The 27,396-nt window shown below is 36.5% G+C and overlaps 1 protein-coding gene across 1 annotated transcript in view; it reads left to right on the top strand.

The window, feature by feature from the left end:
- Positions 1-27,396, top strand: part of FLT4 (fms related receptor tyrosine kinase 4) — a 199,749-nt gene that overhangs the window by 140,997 nt on the left and 31,356 nt on the right. The window contains exons 3-17 of the mRNA XM_063447902.1: positions 3,241-3,509; positions 4,491-4,600; positions 4,784-4,949; positions 6,445-6,584; positions 7,445-7,616; positions 8,550-8,667; positions 10,198-10,373; positions 15,839-16,001; positions 16,449-16,590; positions 20,438-20,546; positions 21,742-22,101; positions 22,752-22,898; positions 24,780-24,911; positions 26,153-26,259; positions 27,136-27,271. Of these exons, the coding sequence (XP_063303972.1) occupies positions 3,241-3,509; positions 4,491-4,600; positions 4,784-4,949; positions 6,445-6,584; positions 7,445-7,616; positions 8,550-8,667; positions 10,198-10,373; positions 15,839-16,001; positions 16,449-16,590; positions 20,438-20,546; positions 21,742-22,101; positions 22,752-22,898; positions 24,780-24,911; positions 26,153-26,259; positions 27,136-27,271 (2,447 nt within the window). The remainder of the gene's footprint in view (positions 1-3,240; positions 3,510-4,490; positions 4,601-4,783; positions 4,950-6,444; positions 6,585-7,444; positions 7,617-8,549; positions 8,668-10,197; positions 10,374-15,838; positions 16,002-16,448; positions 16,591-20,437; positions 20,547-21,741; positions 22,102-22,751; positions 22,899-24,779; positions 24,912-26,152; positions 26,260-27,135; positions 27,272-27,396) is intronic.

The raw sequence follows: 27,396 nt of genomic DNA on the forward strand, positions 1-27,396 counted from the left end.
ACAGCTACCAAAGGTGTATTTACCCTGCAATGTTATCATTGCAGTTTCTAAAAAAAAACTGCAGTGTTTTCCATTGCAAGGTTAAAAGGACACTGCACCCAGACCACTTCATTGAGATTGAATGACTTTATTGTCCATTTAAAGTGATGATTACTTCTCTTCCACAGAAATGTGATAGCTGAAACTTTTCTTGGAAAGTATCAGAATGCCTGGATTGTGATCACTTCAGCACCGTTAATTACTGCTTGGAAGCAGTTAAAATATTGACAAATATTGACTATTATATTAGAATTTACTGCATTGTTATAGTGTAGTATTTATTGGGACATATATTGTGACTCAGAAAAATAAGCAGAGCCATTTCCTAATTTTATAAAGTGTTTTATGTGTTGCATAAAATGCCTTTTGGAGATTACGTTTTTGGTATTTTGGAATTTTTATTGAAATTGTGTGGAGGATTTTTACACTTTACCCCTAACAAAGCTGCATGAGAAAAAAATATAGATTTTCACAACTAGGTGGTTTGCAATATCAATGTATTATATTATTTCTTAGAATTTGGTTTTACCATCACTATCACACTAAATTGTTTTCCTATTGGTCAATTTTAGAACCCTTTCCTGCATTTTCCTGCAGAGCAGCATTTGTTCTTCATTTGTAGTTATGTACTGCCCTTGAAAGGAGAAATTATTAAGTTGAATATGCAATACCTATTAAAGGCATCAAAGATAATACAAGAATAAACAATAGATAGCAGTGAGCAAATGTTTTAGAAAGATGCAATTTTCAAGAAATAAAAAAAAACAAAAGAAACTGCTTTTATGTAAAAAAAATAACAATAAATAAAAGTTAAAAAGGAGCAAAAACAAATAGCAGATCCACACAGCTAGAAAGTATAAAAATCTTTATGCCTTGTTTGGAGTAAGGTGTTAAAAAAAGGATATTGCCTTCACAATTCTTGCAACAACATCTCCAAACCCTGTTAATTTACTAAAGAACGCACATTAAGGATAAAATCGAACACTTAACTTTCTACCACCAGTCTTTTTCTGTCTATGGAAAGTGCTCTCGAGTTAACTTTTGGAAACTGGCAAAAATACAGTAGAAACTCCTGAGTTCAAATAATTTCACCTTTCTTTCTTTACAATGTGTCAGTCACTAAGCATATTATTCACGCAACCTCTAATATCCACATGTAACCTGTTCCAACACATTGTTTGTTATTGGAGTAAGCCATAGCTGAGGCTAAGGACCCTATTATATTCACTTGTAATTGCGGGGGTCAAGTGATATTGCCTTTCCTCCCTCTAAGGAACTTATGTGGAAAAAAGCCAATCTTTTCATCTCTCCCTTCGGAATCCTGACGCATTCCCTTCTTCAATTTGATGCTTTTTATTCTGTTTCCTTTTTTTCTATAATTAAGTCCAGCTGTGCCCTAGAATATCACGAAGACAGCGGCAGACCACCGTGAAAACACTGCGTTGCTTTAACCCTCTTTACCATTAAATCTGCATGTTGCAGGTGCCTTGCGGAGATAAGGTTTTCATCAAGCATAGGGGATGCGGTTCCAACAGGATCAGTTTTAATGTGCAGAGTAAATGTTAGGAAAAGATACGGGATCACAGTGGATTAATGCAATTGGAACACTCAACGTATTCAACACAAATCTCTACATGAACTCATTTCATTTGATTTCTCAAAACATTCTTCTAGCTGGGCAATGTTTTCTAAGCAAAAAGATTTCCTGGCAGTTGAAGCATGCATACTGGGGTTCACATTTTAACTTTTGTTCAGAACATTTTTTGGAGGAGAGCAAGTGTCATTTAAGATTTAACACATTCAGATCTGCCATATGGGTGTGTTTCACAGTATAAGGGTTATTCACTAAAGTGAGAATTATCGGAATTCAAAGTGAATTTCAAATTTATAGCCTAACTGAAAGAGTTGTCAGCTATGCTTCCAGTTTGGCTACTTTAGCCTCATATTTGAAATTCACTTTAAATTCTCTTTGGATTCCCCAAAATTCTGACTTTACTGATAGCACTGTGTGTTTAAGTAAAGCAACAGGGAAGTTGTAGTCCTGCAACAGCCGGAAATCTACCTTTTGGCTGTAGTTGCACCAATCACAATTCTGCATGGGCAATTATATAGCGTATTAGGTGACAGATGTCTTCACCAGTATCAGAGAATAGCAAATAACAGATCATGCATCATGCAGGAAGCTGAAAACAGGAAGTGCTAGGGGAGGAGCCTGCAGTTCCTTATTAGCACTACAAATGGTAAATTCTAACACATGAATGGTACCTTTGTGTAGCTTATATTACTCCTGTTTTACTACATATGCCGGTCATTCAACAATATAATTTTTTTTTTTTTAAATGACGATAAATGCCTAGCCTTATATAACCATAACTATATGTCAATTACGGTACTAGCCTGTTATACATTTCTCACTCAAGATGTCTGCTTTATTAGAGAAAGTCAGTACTGAGAGTAACAGGGAGCTAATTCAACTATTGGCACTCACAGCTGTGTCCATCATGGTAAATTCACCTATCTCTCTTTTTGAGTGGGTAGGGGTTTTCTGCAGTATAAATGCCCTAGTTTTATGTAATTCATACATTTGTTTTTTACATTACACCATCATTGACTTGTTGCTATCTGTGGTTTGTTCTTACATGGATTATATAGTTTGTACCACAACAAAATATTTGAGTCTGAACAAAGGTGAAACAACTTTAGAAATTTCAAGTGCAAAAGAAAAAAACTATACACCTTACACAATTTTAGAGTGATTAGCGTGGGAGAGAGCACGTTTCCTTCCCACAAACAGGAAAGCAATGCTAGTGAGTGGATGTACCCAACAAAATGTTCCAAAGCGGACATTTCACATTAATAAAGAGTCTGCGACCCAAAACATTTGTTTTGTATGTCCTTCACTGAAAGTGCATTTCATTTTCTTGTTTTGGGCTTTTTCTCTATTGCATTTTCCTATTTGTACTATTTATGCCATTATTTGGAGTTATAGTGGACCATGAGACAAATAATATCCCTTTACAAAGAAAATGTGATTTCAATTATATTTTTTAATCAGTATTTTTTATTTCTTTATATTATTATAAAGTGGAAAATACATTATTTTGTTCTATGAACTGGGATGAATAGTCTGACTGTGATACATTGAACGTTGTAAATAAATAACATCTATAGTGAAATGTTTTTTTAATATCCGGTTGCCAGGGGGCAGTCCCCTTTGCAGTGGTCGTGGCCAGGGGGCTTTCAAGAAACATACACGAAAGAAAAGGACAACAAGGTGACTGTGAGTAGTGGCAGCAGTCGTAGTGTGACAGAGGAAGATTGTGAAGGTGTCCTCGACAAACCTTACTGCAAAGTGTTCAAACTGGTCGGAACACGGGCAAATGACACAGGCTCTTATAGCTGTCACTACATCTTTTTCAAGGCCAAGATCAAGGGTATGACAGCCGACAGCATCCATGTATTTGTAAGAGGTAAGCAGACAAGTGATGAGGAACATCATGGGGAGGGAATGCAACTTCTTGAGACTAAAGGTACTAATATAATTTAAAGGGTTATATGTAACTATAGTGGTCTCTTAACAATAATTATCAGTTTTTGAGAAGGATGGATATGAACAACAGGGATAGATATAAACAACTGAGTGTACTTCGTATAAAATCGTTGCAGATCCAAGTCAGGCTACATTCGCCAAGCTGAGACTCTACTCATGCAGTGGTTACTCAAAGTCTGCATAGCTCTACAGCCTGTCTGTCACATAATTCTGAATAGAGTCCTATTTGTTGATGCAGTTAGGAAGGTTTGTTCTACATTTACTTTCATAAATTCCCAAACTGATGCTGATGAAAGGTGACTGGCTAGCTATAATGGTAGCTATAAGTGAATTAGGGAATTCTGGCAAAAGGATTGATTTCAGGTAAGTGTTTTTATTTTAAGCATTTGCGTTCTTTAAATTCCTAGCAACCTGCTATATTAACTTAATACCTATTACTATTCTGTGCCACCATTGCAATATGGTACATGAACAACTATGGTGATATACTACTCATATGTTAAGTTAACAACAGAGCATTTCCTGTGATAAATAAGATAAACCAATCGTGCAGATTTTAATGACAACACGGGATATTATAATAATAATAATAATAATAATAAGGGTTTTGGCAAATGCCTTCACTAGCTCTTAGTGATATAGTCCTAAATTAGACACATGGGCTTATTGTAAAGAGCAAGTTGGGAGAAACTTAAGTGAAGACAGAAGAAACAGTCTGTTGGAAAACCAAATGATCTTTCCACTTTTTCAACTTTCAGACAAAAAGTGTCCTTTATAAATAACCACACTGTCTGTTATAGACCTATCTGTATATTTTTCTATGCAGAGTTCATCAAGCATTGGCTATGAATATTTATTAATACATCTGTGATGTTTGGTTTTGTCTCACCTCTATCCTCAGATTGGGAACAACCCTTCTTCAGCCCCCCAGGCACACTACTAATTAACAAGGAAACCACCATAGTTCCATGTCTTGTATCAATTCCAGACCTTAATGTAACTCTGTATATGGTAAGAACCACCCACCCACCCACATGTAGACACATCAGTGTGAATATATTTGTTTTATTTTTGTGTGATCAGTTAGATTAAACTTATAACTGAATCCAATGTAGGCACTCAAATTAAAACCAATGTACCGGTATGTGTCTATATTTGTTCTGTCTGTTTACTAGATATGTGTTATTATTCCAGCAGGCAAACTCCGTCATTGTTCCAGATGGGAAGAGTGTGATATGGGATGACAAGGAGGGGATGCTGGTTCCTTCAGATAAAATAAGGGATGTCCTTTTTCTGCAGTGTAGGACCATCATTGATAGTAGGGAGTTTTTCTCCAGTTACTTCTTTGTACATTTCACAGGTAAGAAATAAAATGTGAAGTCTGGGAAAAATAAAGGGAAAATATATCAAGCAGCAAGCTAGAATAATATATATATTTTATGTTTACTGTAGTAGTAGTTTAGTTTTTATGTATGGTAACAATCTTCTCATATCCCAGAAGAACAGTTTTTAGGAGACAGTGTTCTACCTATAAATACATACTTCAGCAAAGTGGTTATTTGTAGCCAGTTGATTTCAATGTAACAAAATAACTAGGGTAAAATAGAGTGTCAATTCAACAATAATCTACAATCCAGTATCCTGTCCATTAAAGGAACACTATAGTCACCTAAATTACTTTAGCTAAATAAAGCAGTTTTACTGTATAGATCATTCCCCTGCAATTTCACTGCTCAATTCACTGTCATTTAGGAGTTAAATCACTTTGTTTCTGTTTATGCAGCCCTAGCCACACCTCCCCTGGCTATGATTGACAGAGCCTGCATGAAAAAAAAAAAAATGGTTTCACTTTCAAACAGATGTAATTTACCTTAAATAATTGTATCTCAATCTCTAAATTGAACTTTAATCACATACAGGAGGCTCTTGCAGGGTCTAGCAAGCTCTTAGCATAGCAGGGGATAAGAAAATCTTAATTAAACAGAACTTGCAATAAAGAAAGCCTAAATAGGGCTCTCTTTACAGGAAGTGTTTATGGAAGGCTGTGCAAGTCACATGCAGGGAGGTGTGACTAGGGTCCATAAACAAAGGGATTTAACTCCTAAATGGCAGAGGATTGAGCAGTGAGACTGCAGGGGCATGTTCTATACATCAAAACTGCTTCATTAAGCTAAAGTTGTTCAGGTGACTATAGTGTCCCTTTAAGGGGACATAAACAGTCTCTGATTACAAATGATTTATTTCTGCTGATTGATTCGCTGGCAACATTTTCTAGAGGTAAACATACCTCTAGAGACTGAATCTGCAGTTAAACAATCTATATTGACTGATATCTGCATACAATCTGGAAAGATGATCCACTGTTTTCTGTTTACCCAATAAAATGGATAATCGATGATTTAAATGGCAAATTGAAAGATAAATTGCAGCAAGCTAGCTGGCTTGCTTGAAAATGTCGAACTTACAGTCCTTGACTAATGAATCAAAAATGATTTAGCTTTACTTATTCTTAACCCCTTAAGGACCAAACTTCTGGAATAAAAGGGAATCATGACGTGTCACACACGTCATGTGTCCTTAAGGGGTTAAAAAAATAAATGATCTTCAGTATCCTTTAAGGGATTATGCACACATTTCATAAATCACAATTATTTATAGGTGGTTGGTGGCTTTCTTGAACCTCTAAATAACGAAACCATTTTTCGGATAATTGCTTATTTATATTATGTATGCATCTCAGAAGGTTATATAGCAAAAGTAACATAGGCTAAAAAAATTCATAGAACAGTCTCTCTGTAATGTTGAATGGAAAAAGTAGGTTAATCACAACTATTTCTTTATCTTCATCACTCCAGGCATCAGGTTCTATAATATGGAACTGACTCCTAAAAACAATGTGGAGTTACTGGTGGGAGATCAGTTAGTACTGAACTGCACTGTGACAGCTGAATTTAATACCCCAGTTAACTTTGAATGGGTTTATCCTGGTAAAACGGTAAGTTTTCAACTATTATCCAAACTATTGCAACGCATGCCAATTGTATTTGAAGCAGTGGTTCTAATGCCTTCACACAATAAAATGGTTAAAGGTCCAATGCTGCTTGTTACCTGAATCTGCTGGTAGTATGCCCTATGTTTCCATCTACTGCTTTTATGGCAAGTCTGACCCATTTCAATACGGCCATGCCAAATTACTGCAGAACATGTACTCCCAAATATATTGGTGTAGCCAAATTGACTCATTGATTTCAGCCTATACAGAACCACCAGAACCACTGAAGAAACCACCTGTCTTGGTTCTGGCAATCTTGTGTATTCATAGTTACTGAACATTTGATATTTTGTTGGACTATTCTGACTTTGCTACCATTATCAAGTTTATGACTAGAATAAAACACTGCTAGCTTAGAGAACATCTAATCACTCACTGTGTATGACACTAAGTATTTATAGTTAAACACATTCCTCTTTCCCATTCATAAATGACTGGCATTAGATCCCAGGTGCCCAAAACACAGAACTCTCAGATGCCCTTACTTGCTCCCCATCCAACTAAACATATTCTCTGTTTCACTCACGCCACACTTCAGAGTGCCAGGTAGGAGCCAGATGTGTACCCTAGACTTTTTTTTTTTTTAACTCTGCTAGTGTTGGACACTCCTCATTTTCTTAACATCATATAAGATGCCACTTTTGCATTGGTAAATTAAACATCTATTTTTTTTAATAAGTTTCATTTCAACTTTTGCTTTAATAGCTTGCAAAAGCATTTGAAATGATTGGATGTAATTATAGTTGATAAAGTTAAGGATATCTACTTTACCTTGTTGATACTTATTCCATCTCTTCTTTTAGAGTCATCGCTATGTTATCAAGTATTCTGATCGCCGACCACAGCAAGAACACACAGAGGTCTATAGTACCATTACTCTGCCGAATGTAAACAAGGATGACCTGGGGACGTACGTTTGCCAAGCTACAAGCGAGACGTGGCAGTATGAGCAGAGCTGTGAGGTCATTGTTCATGGTACAGAACAATAAGGAAATGGCATGGGTTAGGACTTTGTCAGGGCTAAATTTGTTTTTCAGATACCACTAATTAGAAGTATTGTGGGTAGACTGGGCTGAGATCATAAAACCACTGGTGAAACTGTAGGAATTATTGGTATACCATTGCTTTCCATGAGTGTTGTTTTGGTATGCATGGTGCACAGATAACCAAAGCGAAAATAAATCAGTAGCTCTAAAACTATTTGACTATCTAAAAAAAAAGTAATTCAGTATACACACATAAACTACATATACAAGAGTTAACATGAAATCAGATTTCCACGTTAAATGGATATTTATTTTGCACTAAATATGTGAATATATATTTTCAGTTACAGAATACTTTCTCTACCCCTGAGTAGACTTAAAAAGAGAGTATTTAATTGCTATTGTCACTATTATGGCTTCAGGAATCAACCACAGACTTCAGATGTCCTATTCACTTTAATAGTACATTAATATCACTTCCGCCAAGAATCCAAGACTAGAACCTGCATTATATTCTTCTGATAATGGATCAGATCAGCGATGCTTTAAAAGGAAATAGAATGGCAATTTCTATCTGTTGGAGAAATATAATTTTTTTTGTTTATCCAAAACAAAAAAACAGAACAATAACTCTAATAAGATTTTATTTGACAAAAATAAACCACTCTGTTCTTCCTTTTTGTTATGCCTTTTAGTAAATATGTGAGCCCAACCAAATATTAATTTGATTTCCAAATGATTTTTAAAACTGTTCAACTTTCCAAATGATATATCTATACAAGTCACAATAAAGTCTATTGGACTTTTGTAGATTAATAATTTGAAAAGTTTTTCTAACAGTAGTGAATCGTTTGGAAAGCTCATTAAATCGAGGCCTATGTTTCTTTCTATCTTTGTTGTTCATGTGATATTCTTTCTCTAGAAAAACCTTTCATCACTGTGGAGAATAAGGAAACAAAGGTGATTGAAGCCACAGCTGGTACCAAGATAGCACAACTTTCGGTTAAAGTTTCAGCTTACCCCCTGCCTTCATTCCAGTGGTATGATATCTTTGTTCTCTTTGACAATATGGCTTACCTTCTGAACTTAACCCCTTAACCCCTTAAGGACACATGACATGTGTGACATGTCATGATTCCCTTTTATTCCAGAAGTTTGGTCCTTAAGGGGTTAAGGACAAATGACATGTGTGACATGTCATGATTCCCCTTTATTCCAGAAGTTTGGTCCTTAAGGGGTTAAACACACAAGTCATTCGCTGGGTTGTAAATTTAAACATGAGATTCACTTTTATTTTGAACTATGCTAGATTAACAGTCTGTTTTGCAAGTCAGGTATGAAAATAAGATATCAGATTCTGATGATTTCACACATGCACATCAACACACTTTCATAAACATACACACGTACAGATTCATATGCAAACGCGCACACATGTTGCATATGATAATATTTGGCTGGAGTTCACTCACAATAACAATTCATATAGATATTTACCACTTTTGTTACTTCTAGGCACCTAACATGTCATTAATACAATGCCCTCCACTAAAATTGGCACCCTTGATAAATAGAAGGCTGTGAAAAATATATTTATTGTTTCATCTTTCAATCTTTTGTTGAAAATATACCCAAAAGGACTCTGCTCTTGTGGATATCAAACAATTGCAAACATTTCACAGGTTTAAAAAAAAAAAAATCTTTGTTAAGCATATGTGGGGCACAATTATTAAAAACAAATATGTATTTTTGGATAAACCTGTGTTATGTGTAATAGCAGTTTGTGTATTTTTTTTTTATTTTTTTTTACAAAAGGTTAAACAATAAACAATAAAACATGTTTTTATTTTCTCATATTTACCAAGGGTGCCAATATTAGTGGAGGGCACTGTATATACTCACAAGATGTCAGCATGACTCCAGTGGGCTTTTGTGGAACATAATCACTTACATGATATCATTGAAGTCAGCTGCTAATGTTCAGATTTAAGAGCTGGACATATTTTCTGGGCCTTTTTACAGTAGCTATCTGTGAACTTTGCATAATTTGCAAAAAAACCCTATAGTGACATTGCCACTGGGGGCTGGGGGTGGGGGCAGGCAAAGGTGAATTCTACATACCTGAACATATTCTTGCAGGCACCGCCATTCTTTTCCAAATGTTCCTCTTCTGCTCCTGGGGTTTCAGCTGCAAAGAGCCAATGTCACTGCTTTACACTTGTGCATGCCTGAGAGCACAACAGAGAGGTCTATTGAGGATCCCATGAAATGGCAAGCTCCTCCATAGATAGAGCCACTTTCACTGCAGCTGTCACTGATGTCAGCTGGGGGATAGACACTTTTTGATGGCGGTAGCTCTGCTGGGGGTTGGCGGCATGGCAGTGCCACTTTAATAGCTGGGTTTGAGAAAAATGAATGTATACATTGTTTAAGTATAACTTCAGTCATGCCACAATTAACTAGTATGTAGATCTGATTTAAAGCCAAAGTGTTCAGAACGTCAAGTATTTACTAGATTTAATAAATGCATACATATATACATTTAGATGAAAATGCATTTTTCCCCTCAGGCTCAAAGATGGAAAGCTTGTACCATTTAGCAACAATTACGGCAAGTACCGTCAATCTCAACATGCCCTGCAGATCAGGGATGTGGTGGAACAAGATGCTGGAACGTACACCCTGGTGCTGAAAAATGAGCAGGCTGGCTTAGAAGAGCAAATCAGCTTACAATTGGTGGTGAATGGTAAGAGTAAAACAGGGTGATGGACCAAATGCAAAAAAAAAAATCATACACAAACATTTACCTGAACATTTTAATTTGTGTTTGATTTTAAACTGACTCTGTCACCTTCAGAAGTTTCTGCCTACTTTGTAAAGCATGACAATTGCATTTAGTATGAGGTAGCTATGGGATAAAGTGGGAGGTAGTAATACTTACCTGAAGCGCTCCCTTGAGGGTGCCACCATTTTCTTTCATCAGCTCTTGGTGCTTTACTGTTTGGGAACTGTGACACTGCTATACTTGCATAGGTGCACAGGTGAGGGTTCAAATGTCTGAGGGAGATCATGCAACCCCATGGCATCCATCATAGAACAACCAGGAAGTTCTGCCTCTTGTTATCTGTAGTCAGCATCGTCATTGCCCATAAGACAAAGATGTCCCTACTTTGCCTTTTGATATCATAAATTGTGTCAGAATTTTAATACAATTCCAACACACTCAACATGAGTATTGCATAAAGATTATAGCATTACAAAATACTCAAAATGTATATTGAGGTCCAGTCATTTAAATTGGACTTGGCACTTCCGCAGAGCCTTCATTTTTCCATCCATTTTTCCATCCAATATTCTTCATAAGCCTAAAGTATAAAAATATATTTTAAATAACCAATATATATGCATTAAAAGTACTCCTTATCTGTGTGGCTGTGGCTGCAGCTTCCTAACTGCTCTTTCCCTTTTTTTGAAAGTCTAAGGAGGTGTAAAGTTAGATCTAGTTCTCTCTTGATGTAACATGGTTACTAACGTTTAAAGCAAACACAATCATTAAAATGCACTGAATTGGAAAGCAAAAAAACACAACTCTACGACATCATTCACCTTCTGTGCATCTCAGAATACAGATGTCATTGGTATTGTGGGAATGCTTTTATGTCATAGTTACACATGGGAATGTATCCCCTTCACTAGATAGAAACATAGAAACATAGAATGTGATGGCAGATAAGAACCATTAGGCCCATCTAGTCTGCCCAGTTTTCTAAATACTTTCATTAGTCCCTAGCCTTATCTTATAGTTAGGATAGCCTTATGCCTATCCCACGCATGCTTAAACTCCTTTACTGTGTTAACCTCTACCACTTCTGCTGGAAGGCTATTCCATGCATCCTCTACCCTCTCCGTAAAGTAATACTTCCTGATATTATTTTTAAACCTTTGCCCCTCTAATTTAAGACTATGTCCTCTTGTTGTGGTAGTTTTTCTTCTTTTAAATATAGTCTCCTCCTTTACTGTGTTGATTCCCTTTATGTATTTAAATGTTTCTATCATATCCCCCCTGTCTCGTCTTTCCTCCAAGCTATACATGTTAAGATCCTTTAACCTTTCCTGGTAAGTTTTATCCTGCAATCCATGAACCAGTTTAGTAGCCCTTCTTTGAACTCTCTCTAAGGTATCAATATCCTTCTGAAGATATGGTCTCCAGTACTGCGTACAATACTCCAAGTGAGGTCTCACCAGTGTTCTGTACAATGGCATGAGCACTTCCCTCTTTCTACTGCTAATACCTCTCCCTATACAACCAAGCATTCTGCTAGCATTTTCTGCTGCTCTATTACATTGTCTGCCTACCTTTAAGTCATCAGAAATAATCACCCCTAAATCCCTTTCCTCAGATGTTGAGGTTAGGACTCTATCAAATATTCTGTACTCTGCCAGAATTGGCTAGAAACTGCAAAAGTTAGGGGGAAAAAGTCAAGCTGGTAAAATCGAGATGAAATGGAGAATTCTGCCAATCTGCACGTGATAGAGAGCCTGCAAGCTTTTTAAACACACAGGACTCTGCTGTATTTCATGACAAATACTTACTAGGTGTGGACTCATGTATAAACAATATCTAAACTATTTAAAGTACCAGTTCATTTTGTTCACATCTGTTGTGAAACACGTCCCTTCATCTATTATATCATATTTCCTCAATGGTAGTCTGTCTGTTCAGGCACACATTTTATTTAATTTGTGAAATTCATTTTGATTATGGTGGTAATTAAGTGAATTTTGTTTTGTACTCCAACATGCTAAGCAAAAATAAAGGACACACTTGATCATTTCCTCAGGATTAAAGACATGTAAAATATCACATAACTTATACAGTGTCTGTTCTTCTCCTGTGACATGAACAATTTAAAATCAACCGGTGTCCTCTTTTCGTGTGAAATAACTACAGCCTTCAATCAGTCAGATCAAATGAAAACATAAACAGTGAAAAATGTTTTACGTATAAAAAAAGAAGTTTGTTCAAATTTGTATACATTCTAAAGTAATAGAGAAACTGTGTCCCAGCTGCTATATTTACTAAAAAAAATAGTGATTTACTTATCAGATTATGCTGAATGCTGGTTTTAGTGGATTTTGTTAGCGTGGTGTTTTTGCTTTGACTATTTCCAAATGTGTATTGCTGAGTTCAAAACTGCAAATAATTCTGCATCAATTAGATGCACTTATATCTAATTTGTGATTAAGATATTACACACTGGAATTGTTGCTCTAACTTTAATATCAATATGATTAAAGCAGATCTGTAATGCTATGTATTTTGCATAATAAAAATATTCTTATAATTTTGTCTATATGTTGTGGTTTTTTTTTTTATAATTTGCTCCAATTCAAGTTATTATTGTGTAAATGTAAAGAATATTGGTTCACATTGCTTCTTTGCTTAAAGGCATTCTTCTGCTTATTTGGACGGACTAACTCATTTTCTAATGATGCTAATCAGACGATGACGATATAGCTACATTTATGCAACAATAACTTGAAAACAGGACATACCAGAAAATAAAACAAACAAAACACAACATACAGACACAATATGTGCTTTAATGAATTAAATCGAGTTAAAAATAGACTTGTAATGGGATCTGTTTTATAACTATGATAATAATTTGTTTAGATCTCACTTTAATAAGACTGATTTATAGGGCCAAAGGGACACAGATACTGCCCAGTAGTCAATGAAATTAATTCAAAATATTTGGAAAATACATGCTAACTGGTATCCAGAAGGAGAATATGAGGGATATGTTTGCTACTGTTTTTGCAAAACCTTTCATTGTAGTCAGCTAACAACAAATACAGAAAGTAAATGTAAAAATACCTTGTTTTTTATAATTATATTTTTTTAATATCCTACATTTAATTTTTAATACAGACTGCATGTCAATTCTCCTAATCATGGCTAATCCATTAAATAATTGATTGATTCCCAGATAATATAATTTACTTCTGTGATAATGTTGTGACTTTTTACTAAAATATGATGAGTTCGAACTGGTGGTTCATCTGATGCTTGTTAATTGTAAAGCTATTAATCTCTAAAGCACTAACAGATTTGAGTATCAATATATTATAATATTATTGTTCACTAGTTTAACCCCTTAAGGACCAAACTTCTGGAATAAAAGGGGATCATGACATGTCACACATGTCATGTGTCCTTAAGGGGTTAAAGGCAGAGAAGAAAACATAAACGAGTACTTATGGACTGGTTTCACTCTAAGCTTCCCAAACTTGGTTGAGTTCTCAAGACTTTAATAATACATTAAATCGACTTTATAATTGGTTGTTCAAAGCTATAGGACACTAAATACATGTCCCTCTTAAATAGGGTGATATTGTGTTCACATGACAACAGCATAACCACTGCAAAAAAAGTCATCAAAGAAAGAACAACAGTTCACGGCTAGGTTAAGGTTAAAGCAATGAATGTGAGATTTAATGGATGGGGTAGTATGGTTAAGGTAATGTTAGAGGGACATATTGGGTGCATATGGTTAAGAGATCATTTTGTCTTTTAAGGTACTGTGGACTGTAACTTTCACACTTGTCAGCTAGGAAACATAATGTTAGAATATCACTCTGATATGATCGTTAACAAAACTTATTTGCATCTATATTTGTATTATTTATCTCCACATAGTGTACTTTCTAGTATTGAATATTAACATGCTAGTCTATATAATCTATGCAAACTGAAACATGTTTGTAAATGTTATACAGTGTGCAAACAACTCCAATCAAGATGTAAAAAAAAAAAAGAAAACACATACAAGAACATGTCTTTATATTTTAAAACATTTTTATAACATTGGTGAAAGTAATATAGAGAAATTGTAGACAAGTCATACACAATTGCAAAGCAAAAAAGTACAGCTGAAAGAGATGGATTTCAAATCAGTAAAGTTTTAAAACCTATCGAGCATTGGTGGCTAACTTTGGCACATTTGGTTCAGCCAACATCAGCAATGTAAAATATCTGCAGTGCAAAACATATCCATCAATGCCATAAACTTCATATAATATTCCAACACACCATTACCTACACATTTAAAGATTTTGATAGCTGATATAGCTGTTTGTTTAATGCTGCTAGTTTGGCTATAACTGTAAATATCAAACTGCTACTCATAATGTTTTTCCCTTTTTAATAACTTTATTTTAGAATGCCAAATAATACCTTAACAGGAGCAAACCGTACAACAGATGGTTGTAAGTGCAAGATGGCATGGAGACTGACACAATAACACTTGCATCCATAACATATATAGTTAACGTGGTCAATATGCATTATGTTCAATATACCTTCTAATTTTTGGCCAAATACTGAATCTTTTCCAAAAAAATAAATAAAGAAAAATATTGAAGACAGTGAGGTCACTTACCGCTCTATCTCTCTCTTCACCATAAACATTGTGAGAAGAAATATACGTATAGCTCACATTATTAGTAGAAATGCACAAATATTTCAAAAAAAGACTAACAAAGTACAAGGGATTATTGCTTAACATAGAATTTATTAGAATTAGCAATTACTTGGGGAATGGTGGGGAAAACATTGTATGCCAAGACCTCATGGAATAGCAAGCATGGAATGAGTAAGAGGAAGTTTGGTTAGGACACTCTGCAAACAAATGAAATAAAATGTATGTTTGGAGAAAGGGTATGGACAAAACAGGTGGACCATTGGCAAATACATAATGTCCAAATTTATTTTGATGTTTGGCAGCAATTCCATGCAGTGAACCGCTAGGTTACATAGGACTTGCCTTCTCCAATGTGTATGGAGTCAGTCTGAAGTCTTAGTCACAATGTTTAAATTATGGATTGTCATGAAATTAGTGGTATATACCTCTGTTGAGAACAACATGACATATATAAAGTTATGTATTTCATTACTTCATTAGAATTTGCACAGTTGCTGTACAGAACTCTGGAATTCCAAGATACCCTGGTATCTGCAAAGTCAGACCAGACTTTACAAATTGTTTTAGTGTTGTTTTTGCGTACTTTATGGTTTCTAATTTCCAGAACCTACACAAAGTATAAAAAGAAAAATACATATTCTATGTGTGCAATATCTGCATGTGTATAGAATCCTTATCAGGATTTCTCTCTACGTATATAATTCTTTTTCATATTGTCTCTTAGTCCCACCGCAAATTCATGAAAAGGAGGCTTCATCACCAAGTATTTATGCTCAAGGCAGTCGCCAAGCCCTCACCTGCACTGTATTCGGGGTTCCAGCTCCAGCATCCATTCAATGGCAGTGGAGGCCATGGACTCCATGCAAGATGTATTCCCGCCGCAGTGTGTATGTTACAATGTATTGTGGCCAACACAATGTTTCCACTCTTGAGTCTGTTTACTCTTTTTCAATTCTCTAACATTTAGAATTCATTCACATTGTTTATAGAGCCTAGTCACACCTCCCTGCATGTGACCTACATAGTCTCCCTATGCTTATGTATGCATATTTAGGAAAGTCAACCAACCCACCCCATATTTAGAAAGGTTAGCCAAACAGTAAAGACTTTTTGATGCACTGTAAAAATAATGCTCACAGTCTAGGTGTTATATGTTATAAATCTCAACTAGATAGGTATGATTGACTACCCCCAACTCTTTTAATTTCCTTTTGTTATAGCTCATGGTATAGAAAGTGCAATTGAGAGTAACACAAACATACATTTTTCAGCTCTAGACCTTCAATGCACATGAAATATTATCTTACTGACACTTCTTTTCTCCTGCTGTATAGAGCAAAGCAAAGATCATCTCGTAGACACCAGCGTGATCGAATGCCTGAGTGTAAAGATTGGAAAGATGTGACCCAAGAGGGAGCGGTGAACAGTATTGAAAGTATTGAGACTTGGAGCGAGTTTGTGGAGGGACGGAATAAGGTATCCGTTTATGCAGCCTCTGGGTGATATTGCCTGATTACTTTACACTTCCTAAAGTCATCCTGCCAGGAACAATTGTGAATTATTGGGGAAGTCAATTTTCTACAATATGACTACAACAACGTCTGCACTTAATCTATTTTTCAATAAGGGAAGTACCCAAAAAAAAGCAATACAAGGAAAAAATTACTACAGCCTAATTACCCTGGGTTAAAAGTTCATTTATCAAGTACACAAACTGAATACATGAACTCTTTTATTATTAGAAAAAAAAACATTCAATTAAAACACATACAAAACATATCCTTTAACAGGGATACTAACTAAAAACAGAATTTCAGCAAATTAAATCTGAAAATTGAGGCTGAATTAGCCAAGCTGTGGTTATAGTTTATTGAATAACTGTATAGATGGGTTCATCTTGACAGGCGAGTGACATGCACTAAATTGTACATCAATTGATATGTTTATTAGTAGAAGAATTGTAAGTTTTAGGCCAAAATAATATAATAAATATATTTTTTAAATTGCAGAATTTGGCTTTTTTTGGCCTTATATTAGCAATTTCCTTGTCAATTTTTCACACTTCTTGGTCTCCCTGTAAAGCCCAAATTTAATTTGCTAGCAAATAATTGTACATTGAGGTCTTGCATAATTAGTGGGGGGAATTTTCAGTCACTTTTATTAGTATTCAAAAGAAAAAAGTTTTTTTTAATAAATATGACACGTTATATCTCAGATTACAAACACTAAAAGATTATCAGTGGAATAACCACTTTTTCCAAGACAAATTCCACAGCGTAAAATTATTATTTTCAAAATGGACATTGCTGAATATCTGGCTCATTCATTGCTTGTTGTTTTCTACACAGTGACCTAGGTAAACATTTGGGAATCTTGTTGACCTTTCCAGAAATTCCTCAAAGATCCCTGATGACTAACATACCTGCTATGCGAGTGTTAAGCTAGAGATAAAATAAGAAACTAAAAACATATCACACTGACTTCCTGTTTCCTATTATCACTTCCTGTTTTCAAGCCACACTTTTTACTTTGTCAAAAGTGTTGGTATGTTCCTATTTTCTGACACAAATATCCCAGATTATTCTGGGAATGGATCATGATTCTGCAAAACTGGAGAACAGAAATAAAAATGTTTTAGGAAAGTAGTAAAGCCTTGCAGCAAGTCAGCTATGGTATTTATCTGCTGCTGGTATACATATCCATATATATACTGGTGTATACAGGGCCGGACTGGGATAAAAATTCGGCCCGGGCATTTTTTTATCACAGCAGCCCACTAAGAAGGGGCGGGGCAGAGAGGGTGTGTTTTGTCGTCACCAGGGCAGACCATGCGCAGAGCTCTGCTAAAGAGCTCTAGCATGAGAAAAAAGCCCTGTATTTGTTCTGCACAGTGCAAGCTAATTTAATAACATGCTTGCACTGTGTTTCCTTGCAATTTGTCTCTGGTGTCTCTATAAATGGATACCAGGAGACAAAAATGCCAGGAAAGAGTATTGTGCTGTGTTTGGAGCCTGCTTGTGGGATTGTGTGTGTGTGTATAGAGTGAGCTGATTGTGGTGTGGTATTGTGTAATAAGGTCGTTTTTAGTCGTGTTGTGTTTGTGGTGTAATTTAATGCATATGTGGCTAGGGTCTGTAGAGAATGTGTGTATAGGGGATGTAGCAAGTGTGTGCATACAGGCTATAGTGTGTGTGTGTGTGTGTATATATGTGATGTAGTGTTTGTAGAGAGTGTGTGTTTAGGGGTGTAGTATGTGTTTGCTTACAAGGAATCTAGTGTGTGTATAGGGTATCCAGAGTGTGTATGTCAGGAATGTAGTGTGTGTGTGTGTGTGTGTGTGTGTGTGTGCGTGTGTATATATATATATATATGTTTGGAAGTATTGTGTATGTGTGTGGTGCAGTGTGTTGGGGAGGTTCGGTGTGTATGTGAGGGGTGCAGTATGTGTGTATGATGGGTGATGTGTGTGAGGGTGCTGTGTATGATGTGTGTGAGTGCTGTGTATGATGTGTTTTGTGATAGTGCTGAGTGTGATGTGTGTGAGTCCTGAGTGTGATGTGTGTGAGAGTGCTGAGTGTGATAGTGCTGTGGATGATGTGTGTGAGTGCTGAGGGTGATGTGTGTGAGGGTGCCGAGTGTGATAGTGCTGTGGATGATGTGTGAGAGTGCTGTGTGTGATGTGTGTGAGAGTGCTGTGTATGATGTGTTTTGTGATAGTGCTGAGTGTGATGTGTGTGTGAGTCCTAAATGTGATGTGTGTGAGAGTGCCGAGTGTGATAGTGCTGTGGCTGATGTGCGTGAGTGCTGAGTGTGATTTGTGTGAGAGTGCTGTGTATGATGTGTTTTGTGATAGTGCTGAGTGTGATGTGTGTGTGAGTCCTAAATGTGATGTGTGTGAGAGTGCCGAGTGTGATAGTGCTGTGGATGATGTGTGTGAGTGCTGAGTGTGATGTGTGTGAGAGTTCTGTGTGTGATGGGTGTGAGAGTGCTGTGTGTGAAAGTGCTGTGATGGGTGTGAGAGTGCTGTGTGTGATGGGAGTGAGAGTGCTGTGTGTGAATGTTTGAATGGATTGTGTGTGTGTGGGGTAAAAAAATAAAAATTAAGCAGTTATAATGTCCCCCCCTCCCTTCTTACCTTTAGCCTGGGAGGGGGGGACCGGCACACTGGAACCTGGGAGAGTGAGGGGGGGACCGGAACTCGCACTCCGACAGCATCCCTGGTGGTCCACTGGTGAGTGAACTCTAGCCTGCGGGCTAGAGTTCACTCTCGCGAGATCCGGTCGTTGCCATGGCAACGCTCCGGATCTCGCAAGAGGAACCCGGCGGAGCTGCAAGATAGAGCTCCGCCGGGTCCTCTACCTCCCTCCCCAGCCGCATGTGCCGCAGGTCTGTCCAAGTGGGCCGGTGAGGGAGATCTTTGATCTCCTCACCGGCCCTTCATTGAAAACAGCGGGGCCGGCGCTCGGATAGTGCCGGCCCCGCATAGACCGGCAGGGGAGATCCTGGGACTTCCCCTGCCGGCCTCGGCCCATGGCCACCGCGGCCCACCGGGCATTTGCCCGGTGTGCCCGATGGCCAGTCCGGGCCTGGGTGTATATATATTTATATTATTTTTTTTATTTATTTTTTTCTATACAGAAATATTGGAAGATTACATTTTTAGATTCCTCTTTCCTTGCAATATTTCAAACAGTGTCTGAACTATAACAGTACAATTAGTATGAATGACAAAATAGAAAATTTAAAATATGTATAAATAAATAATATATTATTATTATAATATTCTGCGTATTGGTATTAGTAGGAACCTATTAGCATTCACAGCAATGCAGAAAACAAATGACTAAAAATGTAACAATAACCAATGTATGTGGACATAATAGCCATAGTTATTGTGGTTATGTGAATCCTATGAATGCTAAAATAATTTACTAATAATCTAGATTCTGTACTGACTAACACTAAGTTCCCCTTCCCCTTCTTCTACCATTGCTGATGTATGAATACAATTTCTAATTCAGGCATTGCTTACTGTAGAGGAGGTGGGAAGATATGCCTGCCATATTTTGTTCCTTTGCAGACATGTAAGAGGGGCAGAATTAAACATTAGACTTAATTATGTCCCCATACATGTGTCAGGCTTCATGGCCTAAATTGTGTTTTGGACCTAAATTGTGTTTTGCATTGATTTGCTCGCACAAGCTTTATACTTGAAGGCACTTACAGCTGTTGAGTTTAACATGATTTTTCTTATTTTTGTACATAACATTTAACTGGGTTATTGTTGCTTCATTACTAACTTTCTAAACACATCATGTTGCAGACTGTTAGCAAGCTTATTATACAACAAGCCAATATGTCTATCATGTACAAGTGTTCTGCTATCAACAAAGCCGGGACTGATGAGAGACTTATATACTTCTACGTGACAAGTAAGTAACAATGTTAATGTACTAAGGCTCATATGGCAATATATAATATGTTATTGTGTGGATAGCCAGTAAAGAACAAATTAAATATACCCTTTTGGTACCAATACCCTATATTTCTAATTGCTCATGTGGCGTATTGACATATAACCAGTAGAATGTGTTGGGGTTAATGAATTGTAGATTTTAGGTAAGTTCTAGAATGACCAGAATTGAATTTTTTTTACATCAGTGACATCAGGTGAGAAGAGCATAAATTTCCCTCTCCCTAGTTTTGCAAGATGCCTTAACATCTATATGGCTCTAGTATCTCTTCCTTTTTTTCAAAATGTCGTATCTAATCAGGATTATTTAATGATACGTTTATATTATATTCATATTTTAAAACCGCTCAGCATCATTCTTTTCCCCATAGGTGTCCCATATTAAGTGGGAGTTCTGGCCATTATATTAAAGACTTATCTAATGTACTATATATTACAAACTAAGGTAAATCAAGGAAGAATATTGGAGTATAGAATACCTGAAAGACTGTACATTTCAGGTCATGATGACTTGTCTATGGTATTTTACACCTTTTAGATACCACTTTTGTATGTTCTGTATCCTGTCACGTAACCCTCTAAAGCTACAGTACAAATATATGTAGATTGATGTTAGTTGGTAACAAAGAGGCTGCTCACATTTGTCTATGTCCTGTCTGTAGAAAGATTGAACCAAAGTTCAAGGATGTTTGATCCATCGCCCCCTAGTGGTATATTTCACGAAGACACACAAGCTTCCTTCATACGTGTTCACCAAAATTAAAAAAATTGTCTACCCCTGATTTTTTTTTCCCTTTATATAAGGTGCAATTTCACCTTTAACAAATGTTGCATGGCTCTAGAGAAAAACTATTTTCCAAAACGTCATTAGTCAGTGTTTATACCGATTTCTAATAATGTATACATGGTACATTGAAAATATACGTAACCGTAATTGCAAATTCTAAAAAAACTATAGCACTGTTTTTTTTCTGTAGACACTTACCATCTTAATAAGACTTATCCCCAAAACGAAACATTCTGCTATATATATATATATGACATTTTAATGTCTTCCCTTGTACCACAGGTACCAACATGTGTAATAACTCTCTCATGTGCCACAGTAAGTCATGGCAGAGGTCTAATTGTTATTAACATACTATTTTACCTAGCTATACCAGATGGCTTCCGCATAGAGCCACAGCCTTCTGAAGAGCCAATCGAAGGACAGAATGTCAGTCTGAGTTGCCACGCGGACAATTACACCTATGAGAATCTCCAGTGGTACCGCCTGAACCCTCTGACTCTGGATGGTGCAGAGGGAAATCCTCTTGTTTTAGACTGTAAAAATGTGCATCAGTATGCAGAACTGATAGAAGGAGAACTTAAGCACCAGTCAGGGTCTAATAGTGCTGCTCTGGTGATCAATATCCCCAACATCTCTCTGGAGGAAGAAGGGGACTACGTCTGTGAAGTACAGAATCGCAAGACTCGAGAGAAGCACTGTCATAAGAAGTATATCTCCGTACTGGGTGAGAAAAGAAGGCAGTGTTCCACCCAAAAAGCTGCAATGAAAATTATGCTTTTCAACAGAGAATATGTGTAAATGAGTTTGAATATAGTATAGTTATAAAATAAATACAAATCTGCATGAGCAAAAATAGCTGTAAAGTATCATTCAGGTGTGTAATCTCTCCAGGTTTCACAACCCTATGCAGAGCCTACAGGGCAGACCCCCATTCCCTAGTCACATCCCTCTACCCTAACCGTAATACAAACCCCTCCACTGTACACCCTACATCTGCCTATAAGGGTCAAGTGTCAGTGCACCATTAAAAGTGGGCTAGACTATAATACCCACTGCTCCCCAATATGTATAAATAATCCATTGCTTTACTAACAATGCCTAGTTTTTCAGCCATTAGTAGCATTGAGTGTATGGTACTTTTATGAACACAAAAAAGAATTACAGCCTCAATAAGCTCATTAATCACCCCCTTTCTCCTACTTACATTAATGATAAATATGATTTATTTTTTAGAAGAAGGTATACATTTATTTACACCAGTAAAGAAAATAATGACTTCTAGTGCCAGAAATCTGATCAGTACCCATTTAATGTATTTTAAGGGGACTAATATGTCTAGATATAACTGTGGCTTTGTTCTTTGTTTCTCTGTAGCACAGGAAGCTCCACATCTGCAGCAGGACCTGACTGATAAGATGGTGAATGTCAGCGACTCGATGGTAATGCACTGCAAAGCAGACGGTACTCCACATCCAAACATCCTTTGGTTTAAGGACAACAAATTAGTTGAGGAAGTCTCAGGTGAGGAGAAGGTCAAGAATAGATTTGAACTAGGTTAAAGCCATCTTTACATTCTACAGTAGTGTCAAATAAATAAATTATGGAAGTAAATTATGAAATAAGCATTCCCATCATCTCAATCTATCAGGGTTATTACTAAAGTGAGAAATCTGCCACTTGCCAGTCCAGTCCCCCAATGTATCCAAATCAGTCTGAAGAGATGTCATATCATGGTCAAACTGTATTTTGGTACCTAGTTTTGTGTCATCTGCAAACACCGACAAATTACTTTCAATGTCCAGTTCAAGACAATTTATGTTCAGATGAAAGAGAAATGGACCCAGGACAGAGCTCCGAGGCACTCCACTTACCACTTTTGTCCAATTTGAAAATATTCCATTTACACCTACTGTCTGCACTTAGAAACATAGAATGTGGCATCAGATAAGGAGCATTCAGCCCATCGATTCTGAACTCTATCTTTAAGCCAGTGTTCAATCCAAGAACACAATTTTTCATCTAAACCAACTGATTTTAGTTTTACTAGTAACCTTTTGTGTAGATCTGTATCAAATGACTCAGCAAAATCCAAATAGATCACATCTACGACTACTGTATCACCCTGATCTATATTTCTCAAATAATGCAATTAAGTTAGTTTGGCATGACCTGTCTTTCATAATACCATGTTGATTCCTGCATGGATGCAAGGATGTTTTTGTTCAAAAAGTTTTCTTGCATTTTATATTTTTCTATATACTGAAGAAAAATAATTACTAATTTAATAACTCACCAATCTCACTTTCCAATTGAATAACACTTTCGCTCTATTATGGCAATAGTCTTATTAGGTCCATAGGATTTATATTTATGTTATTTATTTATTTATTTAATACTTTTATCACGTGGCAGCTGGCTAGCAAGCGATTGCCAGCTGACACATAATTAACCCTCGCTCGCTGAATGTTAACCATATGCCCTCTGGCTGCTGGTGCTGCCGGCAAGCAAACCATCCAGATTATTTAAAATCTTGGTCTGGAGTTTAAGCTTTTGGACTGTGATTTGATTAATTTAGTCTGGTTATCAGACAGGTGTTCAGTGTGGCTGAAGTCTGGACCAAATTCAGGCCCGTTCGGGGCTTGAGTTACAAAATCTGGACATTGTTCCAAGAACAATGTCTGGATTTTTCACTCCCGATGGCCCTGTACAGCAATGGATGATTTTGCCCAATTTGTTTCGGTTCCATTTGGATTTTTGAATGACCCTGCTAGATTGCAGTTGGGTATTAGGACATAAAGAGCAACATTACAGAAAGACATTTAGTGTACTATGAACTGCTGACTTCAATAGGGTTCCACACTGACTCCATCGGTTGGTAACTTTAAATACCTTTTTTTTATAAGTTTGGTTTCATACAGCTATTTAAACAAAGTTTACTCAATAAAAGTTACATTTTATAGCAAGTGCTGGGATGCAGCCTCCTAATTAACCCTTGCACTGCCGAAGTAGTTTTTAAACTATTTCTTAGTTCTTCAAATTATCATTCACTTGCAAAAAGCAAGTGAATGACAATCTCTGATCCCGGTGCAGTAAATTGGTTCGAATGCAAACATCACTGATTTTCTGAACTTATCCAAAAGATCTTTTTAGAATTGGTCAGACCGACCGAATCCTGACTGCATTTGGCTTTAGTAAATATGAGAATTGCCATCCAGTCAAAATACTGTGTTTAGTGAATAACCGTGTTAGCATCAATCACTTGAACTAAGGCAGTAAGTTATGTAGTGAAGCAGTGCAATAAAAATATCAATAGGTGAATTCAAAAGCATTTTTATATATTTTTTTATGCAAAATCTCGCTATTTTGTACTAAATTGTACTGTAAATTCTCTTTGTTTACCAGGTATTGTCCTTGGAGAAATGAACCAGACTCTGAGCATTCAGCGAGTCAGAGAAGAGGATGCTGGGATATATCTTTGTAGAGCTTGTAATGGAAAGGGTTGTGTGAACTCGACGGCCAGCGTGTCTGTGGAAGGTATTACCTGAATGTCAAGCACCAAAATAGTATCTCAAAATATTTTATTAGGTACTGTTTTTGGTACCATGTTATACACAGTAGATAGGATATGTAGGTACTCTGCAGATTGTGGTATCCAAGGCATTCTAATAATCTACCTGTAAACTAGAAAATCTTTGCTTTAAAGTATTTTTTTACTTAAAAAGATTAATACCCTAACTCTAATTCTGTCTATATTTGGGTTTGTATTTTTAATGAGGCCCAGTTTTCATGTTATTGTTGTAAATGTAATGCTATCGTTTATAGTAATTAGCTATTTATTGAATTTCACTGATGCACAATAACATCAGTCCAATGAACACATAGCAATAGCATAAACAGGGGTAGGACGGTAAGGATATTTCAATGTCTGTTTGATATGTTCAATATCAAAAAGCTGTATAAAAGTACAATATAAATTGCTACAAAACATGTTAACTGAGAATATTCCCTTTTTATGTGACCAGTCTGTAGACAATTATCAGAGTCTTGAACATATGTATTTTTTATTTGTGGGGACAATAATTTTGTCTGTTAGTTAAAGGAACACTATAAAAGCTGTATTGCTAATATTATAGTGTCCCTTTGCCTTTCTCCTCCCCTGTAGCACTCAAACGGTTAAAAACCCTTTAAACTCTTACCCGATTCCAGTGCCAAAGTTCCTCAACGCTGACTCTGTCTTCACCTCCTCCAGCTTCATTGCGAGGGGGATGCTGATGCTCATATGCAGCATGTGCGCACATTAAGCCTTCCTCATAGGAAAGCATTGAATCAATGCTTTCCTATGGGGATTTTCAAGATGTTGGACGTCCTCATGCAAAACGTGTGGATGTCCAGCATCGTTTCACGAAGGTAAACTCTGGGAGACAACCACTAGAGGCAGTCTTAACCCTTTAAGGTAAGCATTGCAGTTTTTTAAGGATTATTATGGATTGCACCAGATATTCAAGGGATATTTCTGATTGACTTAAGCCATCAGTGAAAGTAGAGGCATCTGTTTGACATTCTGCTACCAGGAAGAGAGGCCCATGAGGTGAAACCATACATGATACTTACATTAGTTGGTTGGTGCATTTTTAGAGGAGCAAAATGCAAAACACAAAGAATTAAATAAGCAATTTATTGTGCAACAAAATAGCCGAACCACTTCAGACTTCTCTAGTACTGTGCTTAATCAACTTAGATCAATCTTTTTTTCTTTTTTATACTCTTTGTTTTAGGATCAGATGACAGAACGAATGTGGAGATTGTCATTCTTATTGGCACCGGTGTCATTGCGGTATTTTTTTGGATTCTCCTGATCCTTATCTTCTGCAACATCAAGAGGGTAGGATTATTAATCAATTTTCCGTTTGTCAGTCAAGCAGTTAGTCAGTATTTCCATACAGCTACATACCAATTAACACATTAGGTAAAGGACTACAATCTCCCAGTAAATATGTGGGGATCATCTTGATACCCCTAATAATGTATCTACAAGTTTTGGTAGTTGGTAGGCAGCATTTAATGATTTTGCAATCACAATAGAACAGTAAAAAACAAACAACAACAAAAAAACATATAATAATTGAATTGGGCTCATTGTGAGCCTAATATGATTTATGTGATACTCTTGAGACCCAGATCATATACAAAGGAGGAAGCAGCACAGTTATCTGTACTTATGAAGATACAAGAAAATAAGAGAATGAAATGAACTGTTCTGAAATGTAACATAACGTGTGGAAATTAGCACCCACGTTATAAAAGCCATGGTCAGGAAATATGTGTTAGTTGTACTTGATAAGGAACAAAGGCATCGATTTGTGCACAAACATGCAATTGGCACAGTTTTATATAGAACAGATGTGGCATTTTATCATCATAATCCTACAATATTCTGTGTTAAACATAATAAATTGCTGGCGGCTGCAAAAATTAAACCTCCATTTGGATTGCATGACATCATAGCTGGTTGCAACAAGTCCACGTTTTAAATGTTGTCATTCAATGATTTGATCCGCAATGCAAAGTTATGCTTTGTATTTAAATTGTTTCAATCTATTTATTTATATATTATTATTATTGCCATTTCCCCTCTCAGATATACACCCAATTAGATAAATATGAAAAATAAGCAAATAGATGAGTATGAATGTGCAAGAACTGATAATCTCTCTAATTTTCACATTTAACTCTTAGATGAATATTCTTGTTATTGCAGCCTAATCATAGTGATATAAAAACGGGATATCTTTCAATCATCATGGACCCAGGGGAGGTGCCTCTAGAAGAACAGTGTGACTATCTTCCATATGACTCCACCAAGTGGGAGTTCCCAAGAGACAGACTGCGGCTAGGTGAGGCAGATCTCATATCTTCTCTTCTTTGTACAGTGGATGCATTGCAGTTTGCTATTTAGGTTATGTACACTGCATAGGTAACAGAATGGTGGTCTGTATATCAGATATCCCAGGATCTAATT

The sequence above is a fragment of the Pelobates fuscus genome, chromosome 3, assembly GCF_036172605.1.
Source record: "Pelobates fuscus isolate aPelFus1 chromosome 3, aPelFus1.pri, whole genome shotgun sequence".
Taxonomy (NCBI): domain Eukaryota; kingdom Metazoa; phylum Chordata; class Amphibia; order Anura; family Pelobatidae; genus Pelobates; species Pelobates fuscus.